The sequence below is a fragment of the Festucalex cinctus genome, chromosome 14 (assembly GCF_051991245.1).
Source record: "Festucalex cinctus isolate MCC-2025b chromosome 14, RoL_Fcin_1.0, whole genome shotgun sequence".
In the NCBI taxonomy this organism is placed as follows: domain Eukaryota; kingdom Metazoa; phylum Chordata; class Actinopteri; order Syngnathiformes; family Syngnathidae; genus Festucalex; species Festucalex cinctus.
The window spans coordinates 4,379,105-4,404,820 of NC_135424.1; the positions used below are offsets into that span (position 1 = coordinate 4,379,105).

A 25,716-nucleotide genomic window follows, 5' to 3' on the forward strand; every position below is an offset into this window, starting at 1 on the left:
TTATTTCAAAGACAGTGTTTGTAATTAGTCTTTATTGGCGTCTGGCTTCCTCTGTTGTAATTAATCGACAATCAAACATCAAATTAATGGACAACTATTTTGACAACGGATTAATTGTTTATGGTAAATGGTACTTCATTTACATATCACTTATTAGGCCCTCAAAGCACTTCACATTCCACTACTCATTCACTTACTGATGACCTAGCATTAGGAGCAACTAACTGGGGGCTCAGTATGTTGCTCAAGGAAACTTCAACATTGTTACAATGGCATGGGATTGAACCCACAACCTCCGGGTTGGGAGACGACCACTCGACCGCTGATCCACGGTGCCCCAGCTTAAAGCTTATTTAACAACACTGGCCAAATCCTCTGATTCATGTCACCCTTCATAAAGGCAGACTGATTATCTTGACATGCATCAAACATTGTAATGGAGAAAGTCATCACACAACCAAAATTGAGTTCGCAAATAAATGTATAATGATGAAACCTGATAACCATGCATAATGAAATCTTAATGGGCGGATGAGAGGATGGACATGGTTGGAATTCAAAAGCGATCTCTCCGCCATGCGGAAATACAGTCAACAAATAAACCAATTTTGGTAAAACCACACTAATAATTCACTCTAAGCATTAATATACAAAAATCTTAGATATACTGAGATATTCTATGTAAATAGGCATATGACAGTTAAAGCCCGTAACCCACTCAGGGGTGAATGTTTGCGACACTAGCAAATATAGATTTTTCAGGTCAGGGTTCGTTCAAGGTCGCAGCGTTTCCTAAACATTCTCAAAACAGTCTTAATAATTTCCTAAACAGTCTTCATGTTTTTTTCTTGTCACAAGGAAAATTTTAAAAACATGTTCAAAATGTCCATACGGAAAGAAAGACCATTGAGACTCTTTCGGAAACCATTAAGACTGTTTAAGAAACAATTAAGACCATTTACAGAACGTATGGGAAACACTGTGAACTTGAATGAACCATGACAAGAAATTTGTTGGTGTCGCAAATGTTCGATACAGTTCGCCTAGGAAAACGTATCGGCCGCCGTTCGTGAGTACTTGAAATACGACTGGTATCAGCCCGATACAATATTGATACCTGGTAGTTGCTCGCCCATCCGTAGTATTTTTTTTTTCCATAAAAACACTCATGATATCATCATGTTAAAAAGTGAAACCCATTTACAAGGAAAAAGCAGTTTCTCTCCTTCAAACATTAGCCTAAAACGCACTCGGCCATTATCATCTCGCCATCCTACTTTGTCCTTATTCCAACCCACTTTTCTGCTTTGAAGACAATGTTCCGTGCATTTATTGCAACTCGGACCAGCCTTGCGCAGAAAAAGCTCACTTCCCATTGAGAAACATTTCCTTTCATTCTTCTGCGGCAGGAAAGAAAAGAGGAAAGGCCTCGTTTGAAACACAAGGCAACATGGCAGCAATATCATGAAGTTTCTGACAGAAATCCCCATAGCAACATCCGCTGCGTGTTTTCCAAAGGAAAGAAGATGCATACTGTATGAAAACACTCGGTTGACAATGCTAACATCTCCCGGTGTGTGCCGTGGAGTCCATTATCTCCTGTCTGCAGCAACTTCATTCATAAAAAAAAACAAAAAACAAACAAACTGTCAGATAAAAGATGAAGATAAACACTGAGTAAATCGGTCTCTTTTTGTTTTGTTTTTATAAGAAAACAATAAAACGTTTCTTTCCTGCGCTGTCTCGGATGTTGAGCGGTCGCGTTATTCTTTTCAGTTGCTCGTTTGACTCGTCTTCTCGTGTTAACAATTGCCACTTCCCGTCTTCCGCCACATTGAGTTGTTGTCGTCTTTTCCGGCCCGCTCGTCTATCTATAGCCAGGCTTTCCTTATCTCTTGCTGCTGCTTCCCAGATTTAGCCAAGCGCTCGCCCAGGCAACCTCACAAAAGCCACCGTGTTGTGGACCTTGATGGCTTCCAATTTTGGTGCCAACGCACGGGTCTCGTTCCAAGTCTTTGTTGACTTTGCTGCGGATGCCAAAGCATTTTTGTTTGCCTGACATAAGCTCGGGTTGAGCGGGAGGGAAAAAGTCTTTGACAATTCAAAAGACAATTGCGACTGTCGCACAATATGTCTCGAAGGCCGTCTTCCATGAGTAGAGGTTTTCACTTTCTCGGTTTTCTTACTCGGAAGATTTTGGTCCAATATTACAGAAAAGCACTTGTTTACAAATAGCATTTACAACATTCACAGATCTGCCACACAGGTTGGTGGAGCCATTTAGAGTGCCTCGTTGATTGCTGTGAGTAGGTGCACATCACACAGAGAAAGATGGGATGGATGAGTTTGACTTGACAGCCAGTGTGTAGACTGGAGTGTCACACCGGTGGGGCTGATTTAGAGCGCCTCGTTGTCTGCTGTGAGTGTGCGCACATCATGCATGAGAAAGATGCACGGGTGGGGGGCCGGGGGTGGATGAGTCAAACGTGTGGACTCGGGCTTCAGGCTGGTGTGCAATTTAGAGCGCCTCGTCGTCAGGGCATGGAAAAGACCCATGACGACCCAGCGGGACAAATGATTGCCACCTGAGGCTTTAAGCAGATCCATTTTCAGGGTTTTTTTTTTTTTCTTTTTTATTTTTTTTATTTTCAGGGTTTAAACATGTGGCTACGTGAAGGCACATGATGTAGTAGTGGTATTTGACTGACATGCAGCCATGTCAACATCATGAGAGAACGCCATCACAATTTTGAAGCCTCATTTGACATACTTGACAATTATTTTAATCATCGCAATTTGACAGGGTTGTTAAGAACAATGAGTGTGGTGTGTCAAATTTAGAAGACACTTATTTTCACTTTACACGCACTTTGAATAAAAGTTGTGTCATTCTTGATCCTTTTGGGAATTTCGTTGGAAACATTTCACAAACTTGTTACGACACCTGGGACTTAATATCTCTTTCAAAGATTGACTCGGAACCAGGACCAGATGTGCGATGCAGCTAATATTTTGAGGTCAGAAGATCCAAATTAAAGGTGTGAACACTAAAAGGATAAAACATGATAGCACCACTCCCTCGGAATAAGAACCCCTGGCAGAAACAAGGCATGAGTCAGCAATGGCATCATGCTTTCGAGAGCGTAACTCTCCACGACATGCAACCTGGCCTTTGCACACTTTCGTCTCGTGGTTCCGCCGCCTCCCCCTCCCCCTTCCCCCGGTGTTTATGTGTGCATCACCATATTTATGAACTCCCCATGATCTCCGCCCCTCGCTTCACAGTCCACTGTTATTCTCGGCAGTCCGGAGGGGAGTGATGAGAACAGAGAGAGAGAGAGAGAGAGAACAAGCTTGTCCTCAAGAGTTTCTCCTCCGCCGCCTTCTTCATCGCCTTTCATCTCTTTTTTGGCCCTTCAGAGAAAGTGAACTTTGAAAAGGGCAAAACCGCGAGGGGATATATTATTTTCTCCCTCCTTGAATACACTATCAAACTCCAGACTTATGACTTCTCCTCCATTCTTGCATGGAGAGAGTAGCTCATTCATCTGTTTGCCATTAAAGATGTATGCGTCTTGTATCCACGATGACCGCTGCGAATCGCAATAAAAACTTACTCGTTTTTCTCCAGCAGCAGGACGAGCTGTTGTCCTTCAGCGTGCACCAGCAGCCGGAGCGACGCCGGATAAACCTGGAAGGAGGAAAAAGGGGGGATGACGGCGGTGAAGGCGACAACCTGATCTCAGCCATCCTGCCTCCACCTCAGTCGCACGCAAAGCAGGATGTGAGGAGGCACAATGGAGAAGAAAGATGGCTTCCGCATCATCCACTTCCCACGAGGTTGCACAAAAGTATTGGGACAGGAAGTGAAAATGGCAGAGTGTCTGGAGTTGGTGCTTGAGTTGAAGGCTTGGGATGGATGCATCTCTAGTAGGGCAAATTTTTCCCCTTCAATATTGCAATTGCGATTTAATGTGCAGCTATTTTTTCAAGATTCTCTTACCATATATTTTTAACAAACAAAAGTAATACATTAATCTGTATTTTAATAAACAATATCTGATTTATTCATAAATATTTTGGTATTATAGGTTACACTTTTGTCAATTTCCTATTTTTTCACAAATCTATTCTATTGGTCAGTACACAAGGTCTGTTTTTGTATTTATTTTTTTTTTGTTTGTTTGGTTTTTTTTTACAAATTTTAAATCTGTATTTTAATAAACAATATATGATTTATTCATTAATATTTTGGTATTATAGGTTAGACGTATTGTGTCAATTTCCCATTTTTTCACAAATTATTCTGTTGGTCACAATGGTCAGTACAAAAGGTCTTTTTTTTTTGTTTTTTTTTGTTTTGTTTTTTTTAAATTTTGAAATAAATAAATAATAATAAAAAATGATAAAATACATTTTAAAATATTTGTACAAATTATTAACCAATCGATAAGTGTTTAAAATACCCTGAACTCAAATCTGTTAACGGTATTCATTCAACACTTGAATTATCTGAGAAGTGCATTAACCTCAACTTATTCTTGATTGCAGGAGCCTCGCAGAATTATATCTCCTCAAGTGTGAAAGTGACAATGAGTCAGAAATCCTCGGACAATAACGAGTAAAAATAGATACATTTGCGATTTTGCGTACACCTTTAAATCTGATAGTGAAAAAAAAAAACTTGACTGATTTTGTTAATAGCAGCGGATTTGAAATGTAGTTTGTTGTTCAACTCGCTGAGACTGACTCAACACCTCCGAAGATGATTGCAGGCCAGTAGTGCACTCCATCTGTGATAAGACAATCATTAGCTGCTTAATTGAAAAAAAGGGTCACCTTCTCCTCTCTTAAAATGCGTCAGCAGTGGTACAACCTATCTGATGTAATTAAAAACCGAAGGCCTAATCAACCGCGTCGGGCTTTAAGTTGCATCTCATATACGCTCCACGCTTTGCCTTTCCAGAGTGGCTGATAAGTGAGTAATTAACAGTCCTGCCCTGCCTCCATCGACCAACTTTTTTTTTTTTTTGTGAGGACCACTGAGAGCAGGAACAGGAAGTTCCCTGCAACAGGAACAGGAAAAATGTTTAAGGAGTTGCTAACACCTACGCATACACACACTTCTTCTGGAGATCTTTATTTAAGCGCCGTTTGATAGATACATGTTATTTTCCAGAGCTGCGCGAGGGGCTGCTTGACGGCGCATATGGAAAGCATTTGTCAATCGCGGTCACGACTCAGCAAAGACATGACACAACGTATGTTGGAACACTGATGGTGCCTCCGGGGCAAAAACTCATATCCAAATAGAACAATACTAGAAAGGCAAGGTAAGACCTTCTCAAGTGCCGAACAACTCCAATATGGATCATCAACTATGGCTGATTTTACACAGCGTAGTCCAGGAGACAAGTCAGTTAGTGAAATCTTTTCATAGCAACTGCAGACTAATTAAGAATGTGTCTAAAGTGAAGTGTTTGCGTGTGTATGGCTAACCAATTAAACTTTAAAAATGAAAAGGGGCTTGCAAACTTCAATGCTGGAATGGTGAGATGAAGCCGCACAGGTTAGCTTAGCGCTAGCTAGCTGGTTACCAAAAGTAGAAAAAAAAACAAAAACAAAAAAAACAAACCTTGGGTTCTGCTATTGGCAATTGTATGGCAAGGTTAAAGTAAGTTATTTTTAAACTAAAAAAAAAAGGAAAGAGCCAGGTTGATTTCCATTTGTGCAGTTCTAGCACCCTCTAGTGGCTAGTTTATTAGTGCAATTTAATTTTCATTAGGGATGTTTTGGCCTTCTATGTTTAAAATCTAAGCTAACTGTCAGATGAAGGGGAACCTAATTTGCTTATGAAGCGATCAATGTGTGCTTGCATTACCAAGTAAGTTCCTCAATATTGTTATTAGAGATTGTAGGTGATTATATGCATTGCTGTTATGTACAAAAGCACAATATTGTACTTTTTTTTTTTTTTTTAGTATGAGCCCTCTTTTTTTACAATATTGTGATCTTTTTTAAATATCGCCAATGCCCCCACAATATCGTGATAATATCGTATTGTGATGTTTGGATATCGTTACATCCCTATTATTGCTTATATCTTCCTTGGCATTGTTAACGAGAAGAATTTGAAAATAAACAAAAAGGACCATAACAATTGGTGGGGCTCGGCGCTAGATCTTGAAATAAAGTCCGTCATCAAAATTGAGTGATGACTCACAAGTGCTTTTCTGTCAACTTGAAACGCTCTAAATGGATGCACATGTACCCATAAAACAAACGCCCTGACATGAAACCAGCATCCAAATATGTGATGGATTGTTGGTTTTTGTGGCGCGGCAGCATGACTCAAACAAATGCTGCAGTTTGAGGTCTGCGGACAATCTGTTCTGGTGTATTCTTGGCAGAGGTAACAAATTAGAAAGGAAAATTGACTTCATCTTTCACACATGCTATTCGACAAATCCTGATTCTGAACTACTCCAGATGATGAACATAGCACTGTTCCGTTGTGTTTTTCTATACTATCGATGACTTCTTTAATTGTGACGTGATATTGGTGGGATTAAGAGTTGGATTAAGGCAGGTAAATCCCCACCTATCCAATCCATGGACCGCCACTGCATCTTATGCTTCATAATCGGCGAGTGAACAATGCATGAATGCTAATGGAAAAATAAGGCAAACACGCAGGGCATCTATGTAGATATGTGAGGCTTTAGATCTTTAGGGGCGGATTTATCATTAGGCAAACACAGGAGATTTCCATGCCCCCCCCCAACTAATCTCACAAAAACAGATCAATAAAGTTGTATTTGATTTAAAGCACAAGGCCAAAAAGAAAAGCTTTTATCAAAACTACAGGGGTTTCAAAAATTGGCAGTACACAGATGTGGAGGGGACCTTGGTGAAGGTCTACCGAGTGTTGTTCTATTGGGCGTGTTGCATGGAAATCGCCTTGTGAGTACATACCCCTGGCTCCAGTTGGCTGAGGGGTCCGCTGCGCCGGCCCGTAAGCAGCAGAGGTACGGTGGTCTCATAGCGTTCAGCTCGATCTGGCTGTTCGGCCTTGGCAGAGACACTTCCTGTTAAACACACAGCGACAACACATGACCTCGACATGAGCGATGACTTTAAAAATCACAGACTGGGTTTAAAATATGACGAGAGAAAAGCCCCATGCATCAACACTCGGTGGGATAATTTATTATCTGGACACGTTACACACATACAGATAATAATTGAAGCATTTTTTTTCCCCTCACTTGCCCAAAGTCAGAAAAGATTATCCTGAGAAATAATCCTTTGGTATGTGGTGATGAATATGATGAGGTGATTAGACATTCATATGACTTTCATACTCATAATGAGGGGAGCCATAACTATGACATGGCTTGCGACTTAAATGAGTTTGACGCCATTCAAAGTGTAATTGAGGTCATGCATATTAAAAAATTGGGGGGAAATATGCTTCTGAAGTCACACAAAAACTGTGACTCATGCAAGATGTCATTTGAGACATTAAGAGCTTGGTTACCGGAACAAATTAAATTCATGAGCAGGGTAAAACAGACAAATTTTTTTACTCATGCTTGCTTTAGGATGATATGACTCAGTAAAAGGGAACAATTAGTCATCCAAAAATGTACTTGAGTAAGAGTTAATATTTAGTGAAAAAAGTAACTAGTGATAAATTCTGATTATCTTAAAGAAATGCGTAAATTCAGAAATTGCCCAACCAAACTACTGTGGACATTTTTGGCCAGATGAATATGACGCCTGGCATAGCTGCTGTTTTATAGAGTTAAAAACATAGATTAAATGTCAGGGACAATTAATATTACAAAAAAAAGAGATACTTTGAAAACTGCTCGTTTGTGGACGGTGATACAGAGGCTTTGTGTTTGCTCATATGACTTCCTGCCAACTGAAACGTTGCCACCGTAAGACATCATGTGACATAAGTCTCTCTGACAAACGAAGTGTTTCTCAAGTACTCAAGTGAAAACTGTCTCTGACAAGTAGAATTTTCCCGCAAATTACTATTCACTCGCAGCCGTTTCCACTGAAGCAACCCACTTCGCTCCCGCCTGTTTTACTTGATTTGGACTGATTTTGAAAGGCCCACAGAATATTGTGTTCTATTGCTATAAAAACATGGAACCTACCAAAAGAAAGATTTGAGTCTCTTCTTTTATCAGGAAAAATATATATATATATATTTGTATCGGTTCCCATTTTGCAGTAGTTAGCATTAGAATATAGCTAAGTTTAATCATTATTCCCATTCCTGGTCGCAACACTGGCAAAAAATGCTTGTTGCAACATGGCCCTCACTGATCTCTTATACTCTGCTGCCTCCTACTGGCCATTTTTTGTAATAACTATCATTGCTTTCAGCCACCTCCATGTCAGAAGCTGCATCAAAGCCTTCTGTATGCTTTTGCATACAAAAACATAAAAAAGGTATAAATAAATATATTTTTGGGAGTGAAGCCCACTTTAAATCAAGGTACCACCGTCAAAAAAGGATGCAATTCATCCATTTTGGGATTTCTCCTAACATATTGTGCTGGACCTTCGAGACTCCACTGTATTATTAAATGCAGCCCTCTGTGCAAATGTCAATCACGATTGAGCATTGTTTCCCAACTCTTGTATTGGATCTCATCAGACGGCGCATGTGAACTTTATGAAGTAGCTTACGAGTGTATATTGGAAACCCAGGGCCATCACAAATTGGGCTATTTGAGTTGAGTGGAAAAGTTCTTTACGGCGAAGCGCTGTATCCCAGCAGGACACAGAAATTGTATCACAACCACATCAATAATACATGCTCACATATGAAAATCCTCCGCCTTTCGGAACCAGCACACAGGATGAAAATTCCCCTTCCACATGATAGGATAGAGAGCTTTAAATGCGCTTCCTTCCCATTACTATTGATGAGGTCACATGATCAAATTGTAAATACTGCGAGCGTGTGATGAAACGCATTAAGACAAATCAGCCTCTTGAAGCCAATTGTGGGAATCGTACTCCCTCCGCTGTCTTCCAGTTCTCCTCCCACTGATGGGAGGAGATGAGGAAAGGGTGAGGAAGAAGGAGAAAGGGGGGGGGGGGGTGTTCAAGGTTCCATAACACAAAAAAAAAACGACATCTCACGCCATGGCCTGTTTTGCCGGTCCCTCGGGACGGCAGCGTAAAGCGTTTGTGGGAATGTGTGGCCAAGAGAAGGGGGAAGTGGGGGGTGCACCCAGAGTTCAGTGGTACACTCTCGCCTCGGCACATACAATGTTTACCATCCCACTCCTCCCCAGTGGTCATGTATTCATTTATAGCGAGGATACGTCTGTAAATAAAGCCCGTCGTCCTCTTTGAAGACAAGTCGTAACTGCATTTCCATCAATTTCAAACGTTGGAAATGAGCGCGCGCTAATCCATAAAACAAGCGTTCCGGCGTTAAAAGTGGATTTTGATGTGTTGAATTGTTGGCTTGGAAATACATCAGCGTGACTCAAATAAATGCCGCGGTTTGAAGGCTAATTAAAAAGCAAGGAGCAGTAAAAAGCAAAGTCATGCAGGCTTGTTAATGAAAGGCTCGTAATTCGCGTCACATTCCGGATTGATTCATCGAATTGCACTGGGACTTGCCGGCGCCCCGAAAGTCGTGTGATTTGTATTCGAACATCCATTTTCTATAGTGCTTATTTTAATTGAGGTCAAATGTGAGCTGGCGCCTATCCCAGCAGGGTAGACCCTGGACTGATCGGCAGCCATTTCAGGCTCACGTTCACGCCGAAAGACAATTTAGCAGCTAAGATTTGAACCGCCTAAGTCAGAACTATGAGGCAGACATGCTAACCACTATTCCATCGTGCTGCCCCAGAAAATTCCTAATTTGGCCGTTTATCGCGTTGTGACATGCAATAAAATTTGTGAGCGGCGTCGCAGTAGCAGCATTCAATAGCACAGGCTTTGGCGGAGTGATTTCAGAACGCTAACGACAATAAACAACCAGCAGGAATCGCCACCCTGTTGCATCTTGGTTGGCTTCCACACAAGAGCTTCCAAATATGGGCAAGCTTGCACCGGGGCGTTTTTTTTTGTCCTTGTTCCACGGCCAACACCAAGTAAAATAAGTGCAGTGTGAAAAGGCCTTGATTGTTAATATTGCCGTATTTGTTCATGTTTTCTTTTTACATTTATATAAGCAGTGATTAACTAGTAGTGGGAAAACTCAGTCCTCAAGGGCCGGAGTCCTGCAGGTTTTGGATGCTTCCCTTCTCCAACACAGCTGGTACATGATCAGCTCAGCAGCAAGCTCTGCATAAGCCTGATAACGATCCTGTTGTTTGGAATCAGCTTGTGATGAAAGAGGGAAACCTCCAAAACCTGCAGGACTACGGCCCCCGTAGACCGAGTGTGCCCAACCCTGGTTTAACTGATACTTTCATTTGTAATATATGAGATGTAACAATGGGGAAAAAAAACGAGAAGCACTACAAATTTGTCAGTCAGATAAGCCTTTTTGTTTAAATATTAACACAGTGTTGATCTATTTTAAAATTTGCAGGATGTTGGTTAAGAATGAACTCAAAGAATTGTCTGAACAGCTCATAAAGTTTCTACCATACAAGCGGATAAGATACTTATAAATTATTGATTTCATAATGCCCTAAATTTGTTGCCTACTATTTTGAAAATGTCTGAAAATGTCAAAGCCTATTAAGTACTTCCGGCATTCAATTTTGCATGTAAAAAAAAGAAACCCTCAGTCTGACAAACAGTTGCTTAGAAAGGTCACAATTCTTTTTGGGAAGAAAAAGAACAAACAATTACCAAAAATAAAAAATAAAAAAGCTAGACCAGGGCTAATAAGCAGTTAAAGATTTTACTAAAAGGGTTCTCGAGAGTTGCTTTTTTTCCCCTTTAAGTCAATTGTAAACAAAAGACTAAAACACAATAATGGAGCTTTCCAATTAAATCCTATTATTGATTTCTGAGAAGAAAAAAATCTAGTTAAGAGAATGACAAAAGAGCTCAAACACAATAGTTTCACAATGTCAGCTTTCTACAAATTACACCGCATCACTTGTACGGAATCCAACCAAATTCTTGACTGCGAATAAATCTTCACGTCAAATCAAATCAAGTTGTGTTTGCAGGAGAGACCTTTATTTAATAAGAGCTTTTGTACCTCCACCAAGGCAAAACATTGGCGTGTCAGTATTTTCCTTTCGCTTACTTTTCATCTGTCAACTCCCTCTGTTTTTATTTCCCAGGTGGTAACACGTCAATAGAATTAGTAGAGAAGTTGAGAAGGTGCTAATCCCACCCTCTATGGGACCCCCCAGCAGCACCCATTTTCTGAACCGTAGCAAACAGGAATAACCTTTAAGATGGCACGGCTCATCGTAATAGGAGGTTTTATCCTGTGTCATCCCGGGGGAGCGACCGGTCGAGGAGTCAATTCCAGTCTTGTCTCACACAGATTTGAGCCTGATGGGAATCTAGTGGGGGGATTTAGGGATTAGCGGGAATTTATTACACATGTTGGGTCACCTCCCAGTCAGTGGTGAGGGGTTGACAACCTCCCAATGTCATCTTTTATTTATTTATTTTTTTGTTTCTTTTACTCGCTCTTAAAAACAAGGAAGTGCATTTCAAGATTTCCCCGCATATTCCTTAAAAAGCACAAACATGAATATCGATTTTCACATCACTTGGGATTTAGCAAAACACACAGATGCATCGCAAACAAAAGGATAAAAAGGTCACAAAATGCTGCCGCGCAAGGGAATCTTCTGTCCCTTTTTTTCTATTACATATTTATGAGTGACAATTTCATGTTGTGGCGCTTACAAATCAGGTGTCCAGCAATTATTGTGTGTGTTTCATACTCACACAACCTAATTAATGAACCGACGTCATGATGAATAGAAAAATGAAAAGGTGAGATGAGGCTGGATAATCACCAAAGGAACAAAACATTCCATTCAGCAGATGATTCATAATGTATGGGGGGGGCAGATGTTATGAATAAATGAATGTTTGTTCTGCATTGTAATCTAAATGTCAACAGGCAGCCGTATATTTAGAGTGACTGAGTTTCACTGGAGACAAAAGCCAATAAGAAAGTGGAAAAAAAGAAATTAAAAAAAAAAAAGATCCGAGTCCAGCTACAATGTGAAAAGTCTTAAGTTGTAGTCAATGCTGTTTCACTCCAGTCCTACAGGTGGCAGTAGTACACATTGCAATCTGGCTGCTACCAACCTAACAACTAATCACAAAAACAAATGCTATTTCTATCTTCCAAATTCCCGTGCAACCCTCCTTCAAGGCCAACTACACCAGTTTTCCAGGACGATTGTGACTGTTCCACTCCAGTCCTCTTGGTGGCGGTAACGTGCATTGCAAAGTTGCCAACAACATTGAGCCTTTACCCGTGTGACACACGTTTACTAATACTGACCCCACTGTCCGATGTGTCTATGTTGTGTTTTGTTTTGTTTTTTTGTTATTTTTGCACAGGTCACAAGTAGAGATCTAACTAGCTAGCAAACTACCCACCTACCTAACTCTCTCTCTAACCAACCAATTAACTAACTGGGGTTCAAATTATTGACCTCCCTATGGCGAGTCATGGTAACTGTTCTGTCAGGTGAATGGCAACAAGATACAGCAGCAAAAACTCCAACACTAACTAACTAACTAACTAACTAACTAACTGCTAATCAAAACATTCTTCCAAAGCTTCCATTTTGTGTTATTCTGCCATCAAACTAACTGCAGTTTTGTTTTGTGCAATTCAAGCTTTGCCAGTTAATAAAACATGAGGCAGGAGGCTTGCATGTTTACCTGAAAACTTAATCTGTTCTTTTCTCAGACGTTGCCTGTTAAATAGTTTTGCATTATCCTGCCAACACACGGACATAAACCAGACCCTCTGGGTTGAGGTTATTACATACTTAATGGGGACTGGTAACCGCCTTTAGCACCTGTCTGAAGCAGACTTGGGAAGTGTAACAACACAGACATCAATCAAACACTCCAGGGGAGGAGGCTGCATTGTCTGTCTTCCAGATGCGTTAGTACTCATGACATGTGGAAAGCATCCTTCCAGACGGATCAGCTTGTAGGCGATTGCACAGCCGGGGCTGACGTCTGGTAACGTCAGCGTATCTGTGGCGTGCCTTCCCGAGGCCAAAGACCGGAAGACGCTGAATCGCACCGATGGCCGTGATGACCAATGATGCCTCACGGAAGAAGACAACAAATCAATGCCAGCCTGTTCTCAAAATGTCAAGTGACAAGAAGCCACCCGGCGGGCTTTGAAAGACAAACCACGACGAGGTCATTTCCTAAATGGCTTGAGCAGACGTTGCTTGTTTTGAACCCGGATGGCGGCCATTCATCAGCGAGATGCGCGACTTCCATCCTGGGGAAAAAAACAGCGTTGAAAGGTGGGCCGCGCTCCCACTGGGGAAGACTCGAGAAAGGGAGAGGGATGTTCGCTACGGCTTTGTTTGGCCAACGCAGACGCGCTAATCTTTCTAATGAATGCCGTCTGACGCTGCTGCCGGGACCAGACCAGATCCACAAATCTAATCCAGGTCATTTGGCCGTCTGGCTAATTATTTATTGAGCTTCAAAAATGCCATCGGAATCCTCCCCCAGACAAGCAGTTGACATGCGGGAGGAGAATCGGGCAGAGCGATTCATCATAGCTGAAAATTACATGTGAAATCGTTTGCACTGCCGCTTTTATCGTCGCTGATAAAACTTGATTTAAACACTCCCAAATGTTTTTTTTTCCTCCCTTTTTAATGAGTTCAACGGTCTAGTAACGAATGTTGGATGACTGTTTAATTCCACAAACACAGCGTAATATTTTTTTGTCTAAAGGGGGGTAAGGGGGGGAACACTTATCTTGATTTAATCACGACAGACAGTTTCATGGACTATACATTACTGCGCAAAAGTCTTAGGTCACCGTTAAATTTTGTTGTTTCAGCACTGTTGTAATGACCATACGTAAATTGAATGTCAGACGGTAGGACGCAGACCTATGCCAAGACGACTGTTAACAAAATTGAAACAAAAGTGTCGTATTTGTGCTTGTTTTTTTTTTAGTCGGTACGCTACTTCCTGTTTCAATGGGGTTGATGGGCGGTGCCATTGTGATCCTGCATTCTTCCATTGATGCCATAGTGGCACAAATGGCAAGATCTTTAAAAGAAAGAAAGAAAAAGAAATCTGAAATACCTGAATCAATGGGTGCAGAACGACAAGTATGCAGGGGTTGAGTGTAGTTTTAAGTTGTAATATCACCATTCACCACTAAATGGCAGACATAATTTACTTGCACTTACACCATGTGTTATTCTTCCCTATACTGGTACTATGTGAATAGGCCGAATATTTTTTGGACTGATTTGGAATGATATGCAGGCCAAACAGAGTTCCTCAACAATATTACATTTTGATTGAGTTGATTTTTGTGAAAAACAAAATGAATTATTGCAGTTTTGTACCATTCTTGAAAGGTAAATTCGAGAGTGAGCCCTTTGCTGTCACAGTATGTGGCTATTTTGTCATTTGTTCAAACCCTTTTGATCTTTTACACATGTGTTGAGAAAAGTATTATGAAAATGAATATATTAAGAAGACGTTTTTGCACATATGCGTGTATTTTGTCAATTTTTGCCATAATTCTGGTTCGTATGTATCGCACTGATAACACGTTGTGGCCCCCTCCAGCATTGAAGATGCCCATCCCTGTGCTAAATTGAATGCGAGTGTGAATGTTTGTTTGTCTCTATGTGTCCTGTGATTAGCCACCAGTCATATATCCCACCCGTGACCCTAATGAGGACAACCGCTACACAAAATGGATGGACGGATGTTTTCATACTCGCTAAGTAAACTAACTCGAGTTCTCAACTCTGTCCAGGTAGCGGTCCCAATACGACGCACGCTCTGATGTTTTCTTGACTGTGTTTCAGGCGTTCTGCCATGTTTGGGCTACTGAACTACTAAACTGCACTCGGCCTGGATTTGGGCACAAATCAGTCAGCGCGTGGCAGCAGCCCAAAGTTGGCTCTCGTTGCAAATCTGACTCGCTCGTCTGGCAACCACTTGGACACGGACCACTAAGTTCCTGCTTCAGCTCGTAAACACACTTTTTTAGCTTTAGCTATACTGTCAAATGAAGTCAAAAAGTGAGTGTTATTGTCTACTTTTCTCCCCATACACACCTCACATTGGATCTCATTAGTACCTAATATTGTGGCTTCGGTGGAAATTGGAAGAAAGCCACGATAAACAATCCACAGAGGCGGCGGCGTTGATATCCCGCTGATATCAAAGGGGAGCCTCGTGCTGCCCTACATCACACTATTTTTACGACTCGCTGCATTCACACTCGGATCAACTACTCCCTATGAGTGAAAGTTTTAACGACTCCGCTAAGATGATGATGATGATGTGAGCGCTAAACATCTGGATAGCATTCTTGACAATGTTCGGATGATTGATATGGGTTTTACACAACAAAAAGGCCACAAGAAAAGCAACCGAAATATTAGAAACAGCTGTTAGTAAGTTGTACACCATTGCAAGCTGCAACCACAACAATTTAAAAAAAAAAATTCAACAGTGGTGCCTTGAGATACAAGCACATGGTGACACGAGTGAACTCAACTCGTGTCACGTTAGCAGTACTTTGGAGCAATTAAAAAACAACAACAACAACAACCTAATGCTGTTTAATGCGACTCCCAGTTGAAGTTTACTGACAAAAATAAACCTAAAAATTGTTTACCTAAAACTACCACATACATGATAACACTGTAACACAATGGGAACTGGTTATACGGTACTGTATAACACTTTAAGCGAATGATATTTCAACTCAAACAACCCAACCACATATATATGAGTCATATATTCTTTATGCTCTGTCACGAGCTGAGATGTCTACCATGCATTTGAAGTATAATAATATAGAGTGTTACTTTGCTCATTAAAACACATTACAGCATATTTTTTGGGGTTGTTTTTTTGGGGGAGGCTGAAACATATTAATGGCATTTCCATTAATTTCAGTGGGGAAAGATGATCTGAGTTACGGAATTATATACATTTGTGAAGTATCTCAAGGTATCTATATTGTGAATCAACATTTTGCACTACTGTACTTTTAAATGCATAATTTGGATGCAGCTCCTGTATTGGATGTCATTTGATCGGCCATTCCCAACAACTGTTATTCAATTTTAATTAATATTATTTACTATCTAGTGGCAATGAAATGCTCTTTCACTAGATAGCAGAACAGTTGGAAGATTTTTGCACCTTTTTATTCCAGCATCAGCTTTGTGTTCAACTAAAAAAGCCCACATTACACAGTACTGACAGTCAAAGAAAATGGGTCAAAATCATCATTCTTTCAATTTTGCGTCTTGTATTTTGGGTGGTGTGCGCTGATATTTCACAAATTATGAAGAAAAACACTCCTTCCGCTCTTAAATCAACATTATTGCAGCGTTTTGCATATCAATTCATGATGTGCATAAAGTCATAAACAAAGAATCAATTAATGGCACAGCTCGTAATTTGAATGACGGCTCAGACAGGTATGTTGCTTTCACTTACCCCCCAAAGTGTTGTAAATCGTGGCGTCAGCATGAGCGACAGCCGAGGTCAGGCACCAGGTGACAGCCAAGACGAGAAAGCCAGAGTTCTTCCTCCACTGCCAGATTCTCATGGTGGAAAACGGACGGAAACTCTCCACTTGTGACTTGTAGCCGACACAAAGCGTGGGGGGGAGGACTGGGGAACCGTTTCACGGCAAAAGTAGAAAGCGGGGACGTTAAAAGCTTCTTGAACCAGCCAGACTCCCAAACGCGAAGCTGTCACCGAGAAGCGGAGGGGAAAGTTTTCCTGACTCCGCCGCGCGAATGACACTCTCGAGTCTGGTGGTGGGGAAACATGTGTTAGCTTCGTGTTTCCGTGTGGGAGTGCTGCTCGAGCGCCGAGGACATGACAGCAGGAACGGCAGCGAACGGCGAACAACAGAGAATGAAGGCGAGGAGAGTAGTGAGGCGGATGACTCGCCGCCGCCAGCACTCAAACAGCGAGCGGGCGACGTTGAGCCATGTGCGCGGAGGAGCCTGCAGGGTCTTAGTGCCAGTAGTGTTAAACCGGAAAAAAAATGTGTAAAATAAAATGAAAAAAAATATATTACACTAATAAATCCAATTAAAATAACATTTAAAATGTACATAATGCTAAAAATCTAAAATTTAAAGTAATTTTTGAGGGGGAAAAAAAGTACAATTATATTTACAGTTAGAATAATCAAATAAAAATAAATTGCGAACATCAAAATTTAAATTTTAGGTGAAATTAACCCTTCAATCAGAATTTTAAAAAAAATTATAAAACTTGAATTAAAACATTTAAAAATACAGTCAAAGTTTCAATTACAGATGCAATTGAAATACTATTAAATCAAAATGCATTCACATTTAAACAACAATAAAAATGTAAATTTAATTTGAAAAAAATAAAATAACATTTGCGATTTGGCAACCAGGGTGTGCACCTCCTCTTTCTCAAAGGCAGTTGGGATAGGTTGCCGCGCTCGCCGCCCTTGTGTGGTGAGCATAATCGCCAATCGGTTCAAAGAATGGATGGATGGATGCTAAGAAAATTACTTATTATTGACCAAAACATCTGTGAACACTCGAATCCACTTTGAAAGTCTTTTTGAAATCACCGTGTTGGTGTGCCCTGTGGTTATCTATAAGCAGGGGCGTTTCTACTCCTGGAGGCCCAGACAAGGAAGACTCACTTGTTTTCCTTCCCTGTGCCTGTTAGACAGTGAAAGGCCAATGAAAGAAAATGGTTTATAGACTGTAATCTGGACAGATGTGTACACTAAGCAGCCATATTAGCCCACAGAGTCTGTAAACTCTCATTGCGTCGCTTAGGAATGAGTTTTACACGACTGTATACTTGGCATGTGGTAAATAGAATTGACTTTAATGGAGATAGTGGGTAGCTGCGGGGGGGGCATCAGTATGCTCCAGCATCGGAGAGGACAGATGTGGCGATGATAACGTGCGGGCGATAACGAGCAAACACTTTGCAATCAGCCGCTCGGCGTGATTGTAGCGGCCCGCATGCGATGAGCCCCGCCCCTTATCCAGCACTTGGGGCCGTTGGAGTCAGCTAGGGAGCGAGTCAAGGGGCCTCAGCAGACAGCATCCACATGATGATGTCGATGATGAGGAGGAGGAGGAGGAGGAAGAGGAACGCTGCGGCAACATGGCAGGCCTTCTCCTCGAGTGCGGCCAAGTGTCAGTTTGTGCTCATTATCTGGAAGCAAGCGACGTGGCATCATTCCGCCAACGCCGTGCCCCCTCGCTGCCGTAACATCTCGCATGTCAGAGCCGACGTTCGCGGTCGAGCGCCCCGGGTGGTAATCAATCGCAGGCCCGAGAGAACACGGGAGAGCGCTCCCTCATTATATGACACTCGTCCAACTTGTCCTATTTGAACGAGGTTGACACAAAGAAAACAAAAATATTCGATCCGTGTATTCCAACCTGTTGAGCCGAGGCACATATAATACCAAATCCTTTTCCTCCATTGAAACAAATTGAAATGCCTTTAATTGGTTCCAGTCCAGTTATTTTTTCTTCTAATAAAGACTATTGTGTTCTGTGACGATCCAAGTAACCCAAACTACCAAAAGAGTACGTTGACTTTCTTCTTTCAGCAGAAAATAAAAGTTTGTGTTTAGCCTTTTCTGACCAGAAAGCGGCGAAAATTAGATTTTTGTGAAAAAACGTCAAGTAGAAGAGTGACAGTGGTGCCAAGGTTATGAAAGTTACAAAGACGAACGAAATAAGTAAAAATATAATTGAAATATAATAAATGCACCATAAATGCACAAATGCTTTATAAACACACACAAAACTGATCTGTGGATATAGGTGGTTCTTTTTCTATTTTTTGTTGAATTTTTACTACACAAGACTAACAATGTTTTTTTTGTAAATCTTTTTTTTAAATGAAAAATACCAAAACTAGTACAAACTAACTAAAACCAAGAATAATAATAATAATAAAAAACCATACTAAAAACTAACAAAGCTATGCTGGTATTAATTCAAGTTAACTAAATTTATATAATAAAACACTTCCTAAAAAGTAAATAAAAACTATCAATAATGAAAATTCAAAAATGATAATAACCCTAACTAATTTGCTCAAACTATTTGGCGGTGATTTGTCGCCTCATTATCTTTACACTCGCGACCCGGACAGCTATGCTGACCTTTGACCTTTTTCTGTATGTGTTTTTATTTTTTGGTTTGTGATCAAAGTGTGGTTTAAAAAGAATTATTGATGACGTGTTTCATAACTGCATTGGACTGGTGCTTCGCAGTGCAGATGGACAATAACCCGAAACATATGCGAAAGCAATAGCCAAATCAATCACGATTGTTTATTTGTCCCATTCTCCCATTTTGGTCACATTTACAAATTTTTGTAATTCCGACAACGTTCATCTGATTCAGATATAAATTAATTCAAATTAAAGCTGAAAGTAAAAAAAAATTAGAATTATGTCGATGTCCCGCTATTTATGTGTTCACAGGCAAAAGCCAAATTTGTCACATATCACTGTATAGTTTTCTGTTGATCCCATATTTGTACTATGACGGGGCCCCGAGGCACGTGTCAATGTTATTCCTCCCCAGGCTGTGATTAAATGTCAGTCATCTTATCGAGCTCAAGGTGGTCTCGTCTCTCTTGCTCCAATGTCACCCCCCCGTACGCCGCTCGGTGACAAAAGGTCCCTTTCAGCAAACGCTCCCGGTCTCCTGAGTTCGATTAGCTTGGAATTCCGGATGGGAGGTTCCACTGGGGAGGCCTCGGCTCAAGACAAACGTGAAACTCTTCCCTCCACCAGCAAGGCGTCGTCGCATTCGATTAACATTTACTTCAGCAAAGACACCGTCAAGGTGCTTTTTTGGCTGCATTTCGGGGAAAGTCAATATCCTGGCTCATAACGTCCTCGGAATATTTTATACTGCACTAAAACTCACAATATAAAATGTGAACGTAATTCAAAATTACACATTTATTAAATTTTGATGAATATGGCTCGGAATTTCTATATTACAGCAATATTTTATTCATAACTTTAATAAGATATTATTTGACATAGGTAATATAAAATTATATGTACTGTGTCGTAAAGACAGCTTGTGTATTAAAAAAATTGTAAAAAATTATTGCATAGGCATGATGCTAATAAAGTGATCACTGGTTTATCACTGAGCAACAAAAAACGTATCATGTAGGAGTTTTGGTCCTTTTTTTTATAGGAAAAAAGAAAAATGTGTAATTGTTGAACTGGATAGAAAATGGAGATGCAGTGTCCTCCAAAAGTATTGGAACGGCCCCGGGGACCTCTGGAACGGGCTCACTAGTCTTTATTGATTCTGAAGCCTGGCAATTTGCAGAAAAATGTATCCAAACAAGACAGTGACCCAAAACATAACACAACAAAGGACTTCATAGGGGAGAAAAAGTGACCAAGTCAATCACTGGACCTTAACCCAATAGAGCAGGGGTGTCAAACTCATGTTAGCTCAAGGGCCGCACGGAGGAAAATATATTATCATGTGGGCCGCATCGGGAAAATAATGGTATATAACTTAAAAACAATTGCCGCCAACAATTACAGACTCAACTGTAATCATATTGTTCCGAAAAAAAACCCCCAATGCAATTGGAACGCGGCCACAATTTACCAGTATACGTTCTGGACGTTTTGCATATATATTTTTCCCAGAATGCATTGCGAGGCGCAGTTAATGATGTTATAAGGACCTTAAATCCTTGTCATATCTATTTGTGTTACCAGTAATTGAATTTGTCGTATTTAACACATTTTATGTCGGTGTATGATTACAAAAAAATAATTAAACAAAACGTAGTTTAAGTTGTGTTATAAAATAATGACATCCAGGACGACGATTTCCCGTACAAGTAGCATTGCTCATCTGAGGACTGAAATTCATGTTTTGATTGTGGCCGGCTGATTAATTAGTCCGACGTTTTTTTTTATTTTTTTATTTTTTTTTTTTTTTTATTTATTTATATATATATATATATTTTTTTTACTTTACTTTACAAAATTATCTCGCGGGCCGGCTTAAACCCCTTTGCGGGCCTGATCCGGCCCGCGGGCCTTATGTTTGACACCCCTGCAATAGAGCATGTAATTTACCTTCTGAAGAGGAGACTGAAAGTAAAAACTCTCAGAAACAAACAAGAACTAAAAGAGGTTAAGACACTCAGCTGAAGTCAGGGAATCGTATAAATGCCATGAATTAAAAACTGGAATTCTAAACCAAATAAATAGAGAGGGTGAGGAAAGGAATCTTCAGAGAGTGCAGGAGTGAATTGTGTCAGTCAGTTCCTCTCCTCTCTCCTCGCGAGCCCTGAACTAAGTGTCTTCTCTCCTTCTTTTGTGTCGTGTTGAATAGATGTCAAACAGGTAGCCCTCTCATATTCCTCTTTTGATCTAAAACCCAAAATGTCTTCAGTATACAACAAAAACAAATGAATTGAGCTTGCTGTTCCAATACTTTTGGAGGAGACTGTACATACTTTTGTAATGGATCAAAATACGGCGATACTGTACATGCGTTTAAAAAACAAAACAAAAACAAAAAAACAGAAATGGGTGTGACGTTAACTCTCAAACGAACTCAAACTTTGTTCAATGACATGCAATGATATTGAAAATACTGAACTTATGGATGAAATAAGAAAATGAAGTATTTGCCATTCCGTGCAGCCCCTTCATCTTTGCAGGATGTGATCCAGAAGTCTCTGCCAAAGAAGAAAAGCAACATTACTGATACATCCCCCCCCCTCGCCCACAAAAAAACAATATCATCACCGAAGACCATCATAATCTCCTTTGAGGAGCAGCTTGGCATCGCAGCAGCTAAATTGCTTTTTTCGTTCTATCTGTGTGTGTGTGAGGCGCAGGTAGCGGCAATCACTTGACTTTGCTATCTGACGGTTCCGCCGGACAGCTGCCAGCTCATTTTTAAAACATCTCCTCCTAAGCCCCCCCCCCCCCCCCCGTCAAAGAGCAAACCCAACTTTATCAACTGAGTGCCAATCTCGCTGTAGTTCAGGCCAAGGTAATACGTTTATTTGAGAGCCGGCGACTTGCGGCTCACAGTTTCGCCGCTGAATACAACAGCAACAACAACAAGAAAACATAGAATATACTTCCGGAATGTGAAATAAATTTACTAATAAAGTACTAACATCTAGTACTTTTGATATATTAAACTTAAATGACAAAAAAAAATTGCAAACAAAAGTCTTTCTCTCCGAAGCAGATGCGTCAATCAGCCGCAGTATAGCGCCAACTAGTGCCAAGGAGGACCTACTCGCTAATGTCGAGACAAATGTATAGGTCGCTTGCACATCGTAATGCATCATGGGAGTTTTTCCTTCGGGCGCCATATTGGGTGTCCGCCGGTTCACAAGGTACACTCGCGAGTTACACGGTAGAGCTTATCAACCTGATGTAATTTTCGCAGTATTTTCACGATTTACCGGAAGATCAAAAACAACGATACAGGCAGAAGGTGTCTCTGTGTGGCGGGATTGATCCTAATTACGTCCTGACCAAGGGTGATTTTTTTCTTTGACGGAGAAAGCTTGCTGGCCGAATGTGACATCTCTGGACATCTTTCCCTACCTCGTGTTGACAACATGCTCCATAACACGCCAACAAATCCCTGGAGGCTTACAATTATTTTGTAAGCGGGTGGATACAGAGTGTAAACTTTAACATCGCATCAGAAGAAACGGTTGCTGTTGCACGTAAGTAAACCACATGGTGTTGGTAATTCTGCACACAAAAATGTTGATTTGTTCTCAGGCTTCCTGTTATCATTGTGTTTACGTGCACAGCTGGCTTTACCTGATGTGGTTTTTCTAATCATTTTATAACAGGCAAATATGGCAGAGCGTATAAGAATAAAAAGTAACTGCACAGCCTCCCCGTGGCTTAATTAAATTTAATGCTACCCTTTCACTAGTTACATGTTACTTAATCAACTTATTCTAAATGGTTAAGGTTAACCACTATCAGAGGACGTATTTTTAGTTTCAGTTTCCAGTACAATAAAACGTGTTCATGGTAACTACTGAGCATACTGACAGCTTTTCTTATGATCTCACGGTTAAGGAGGCTGTCACAACACCCAATTTCTGTCTGGTGCCAGATGGCAACAATTCCCATCACTTGTCACGACAACATCAATATTATTACCAGGTATGTATGGCTTTACTTTTTGTAGTTTCTTATTTAATTCTATGTTTCATATTTTCATTACAATGTTTGTAATATTTTCAGATTCAGGCACAGATGAGTTTAACTGGACGGACTTCTGCGACTTTGTGGTGTGGACAAAGTGTGATTGAGCGAGTCCACCCAGATCGCTCGTTTTGGCCAGTTGGAAAAGCCAGAGTTTTTTCCCCCCAAAATCCCCTCCTTACCTGAACTGCTCGGGAGAGCATTTACTAGATCAGCAGTGGACTTCCAGTGTTCCTGCTCAGCCGCTGTCACCTACCACTTGCTCATGTACTTCAAAGATGAGGAATAAAGTAGTTTTTTTGTGCTGCAGCAGATTGTAAAATCAAATGATATCACTTGAAGTGTGCCAATCTAGACTGCCAAAAGGACAGTGGTTTTGTGACAAGTGTGAAACAAGGATTATTGGGAAAACTGTAACACAGTACTGGTACTTGTCTTACATTAAACAAATTTAAAAGAGAGCAACTTTTTCCTCTGTACATAGCATAATGAAAGTCATTGCGTACCCCATCAACATTACATCATACCGTCATCTCAGGATGGTAGGCACCTGTGCTAAAATAAACTACATTAATTAACAGTTCAATTTTTAACCCTGAAATTACTACATCTAATCATTATTCACTTCATTTTTTGTGCTTTTAGAAATAATAGAGATTTATGCCATTACTTTAAGAGGGACCATATTGCACATTGAGTCAAATCCTGTCATTTGTATTATGTATAGCTTTGTAAACAAACCCAACAATAGAATTTGTATAAACGCTGCCTTTATTAGCGCCAAACAAACAGTCGCATGTTGTCCTCCTCCAATGCTTTGATGCTCGCCTTCGTTTCCATCATGTCATTGGCAATCAAGTCGGTGTGGCATGAGATCCCTAAAGAAAAAAAATCACAAAAAAATACGGTACCAGTAATAGGTTTAATATAGTAAAGTAGTATAGTTTTTTTGTCAGTGTAAAAGAAATGTACACATTTTGTTGCATTTTTTAATGTATGAACATTGCTACAGGCAAATACTTATTTCTATAAACACTTCCAAATGTCTCTAAAATATAAGGTGCGTGTACACACACAAACAAACACATACATTCACTCATGCATACAATATATCATGTAATGAATTCTGAGTGGCATACCAGAGTCAATGATGTCAGCAGTACTTGAGGGTACAGGTTACTGGAGCCATCTGGCTGCATAACTGCAACAATCTCTGCCACTTCGAGTCTTTTCTTTGCTTGTCTCTCCTGTGCACGTTCATATCTTGGCACCGACTGGGCTGAGACATAGATGTTGTAACTTGGGACCCAACTTTAATGTTGGAGCCCAGTCGGGATGATTGGACAGAAAAACGGGCGCAGGGCGACCTGTTAAAATAAACACATATATAAACAAATAAAATATGGAAAGACTGGTTATTTTGCCGCAGTAGGGTGGCCGTGAATAAGTTCTTTAGCATGATGTGTAGGCTACCGGGGCTCTGTTTTCTTGCATCAGCCCCTTCTGTCTCTTTTTTTTTCCAAGTTTACATTTTGCCACCAAAAAACATGTTATCGGCATTAAAAGCCCAAGACTAATCAATCCAATTTCAGCAGTAAACACTGCACTGGCACTACTTGGGTGAAAATGTTCGATGTTAGCTTTCGGCTAACGTCCGCTAGCCAGCTTGTACTACCGAACTTGCTTGCTCATGAATCCAAAACATAAGCAACTTGCCCATATATGGGCGGTCGAAACGTTATTAATCCTCATGCATTAAATAAAGGTAAACAAGCTTACCGCTCACAAAGTGATCGCTGCACACACGAGCCCAAAGTAACGACTTCCCTCCGGAGTCCGCACTCCTCTGTCTCCAGGCCCTGGTTCCTAATTACTTTCGGAATTCGGAAGAAAGGCCGACCATTTTCCCCCTTGGCTTTGTTCGAACAGCCAACGATGCAGCAACAATGTACCATTTTAAACGCAGAAAACAAACGTGATAGATACGTGTTAGACCGAATCGCTACGTAAATGGAGGCCACCCAGCATGGCGACTACGAGAAATCCGAGGCGGAAGTGACGACATGTGCAAGCGACCTATTGGAACACCTTTGAACGCTTACTTCACGTAACTTTGCTGAACAGATTGCGATTAATATTATTTTTTAGAGCATCCAACACCTTTAATGTTGACTCAATTGTGGCAAGCTCGCAACATTTGACCTTTGACCTTTTGAAGAGGAATGTAAAAATGAAAACAAAAGAAAATGATTTTTTTTACACCCAAATTTGAGCTGAGT

At 40.7% G+C, this 25,716-nt stretch overlaps 1 protein-coding gene and 2 long non-coding RNA genes across 5 annotated transcripts in view; 1 reads left to right on the top strand and 2 right to left on the bottom strand.

Moving 5' to 3' along the window:
- The window catches only part of adam12b (ADAM metallopeptidase domain 12b), a 58,700-nt gene extending 41,787 nt beyond the window's left edge, over nt 1-16,913 (bottom strand). For all 3 annotated transcript variants that reach the window (XM_077495277.1, XM_077495276.1, XM_077495279.1), the window contains exons 1-3: nt 16,663-16,913; nt 6,976-7,088; nt 3,618-3,691 (exon numbers count right to left, since the gene is read on the bottom strand). In XM_077495277.1, the coding sequence (XP_077351403.1) occupies nt 3,618-3,691; nt 6,976-7,088; nt 16,663-16,774 (299 nt within the window). In that variant the 5' untranslated portion in view covers nt 16,775-16,913. The remainder of the gene's footprint in view (nt 1-3,617; nt 3,692-6,975; nt 7,089-16,662) is intronic.
- Nucleotides 16,914-22,523: 5,610 nt separating this feature from the next.
- On the top strand, nt 22,524-23,898 carry LOC144001252 (uncharacterized). The gene is made up of 3 exons (XR_013278418.1): nt 22,524-22,941; nt 23,309-23,395; nt 23,477-23,898. It is a non-coding gene; the product is annotated as an uncharacterized LOC144001252 (long non-coding RNA).
- A 292-nt stretch (nt 23,899-24,190) lies between these two features.
- Nucleotides 24,191-25,532, bottom strand: LOC144001251 (uncharacterized). Its single transcript, XR_013278417.1, has 3 exons — nt 25,217-25,532; nt 24,577-24,804; nt 24,191-24,315 (listed from the first exon to the last, which is right to left on the bottom strand). It is a non-coding gene; the product is annotated as an uncharacterized LOC144001251 (long non-coding RNA).
- Between the last annotated feature and the right edge of the window lie 184 nt (nt 25,533-25,716).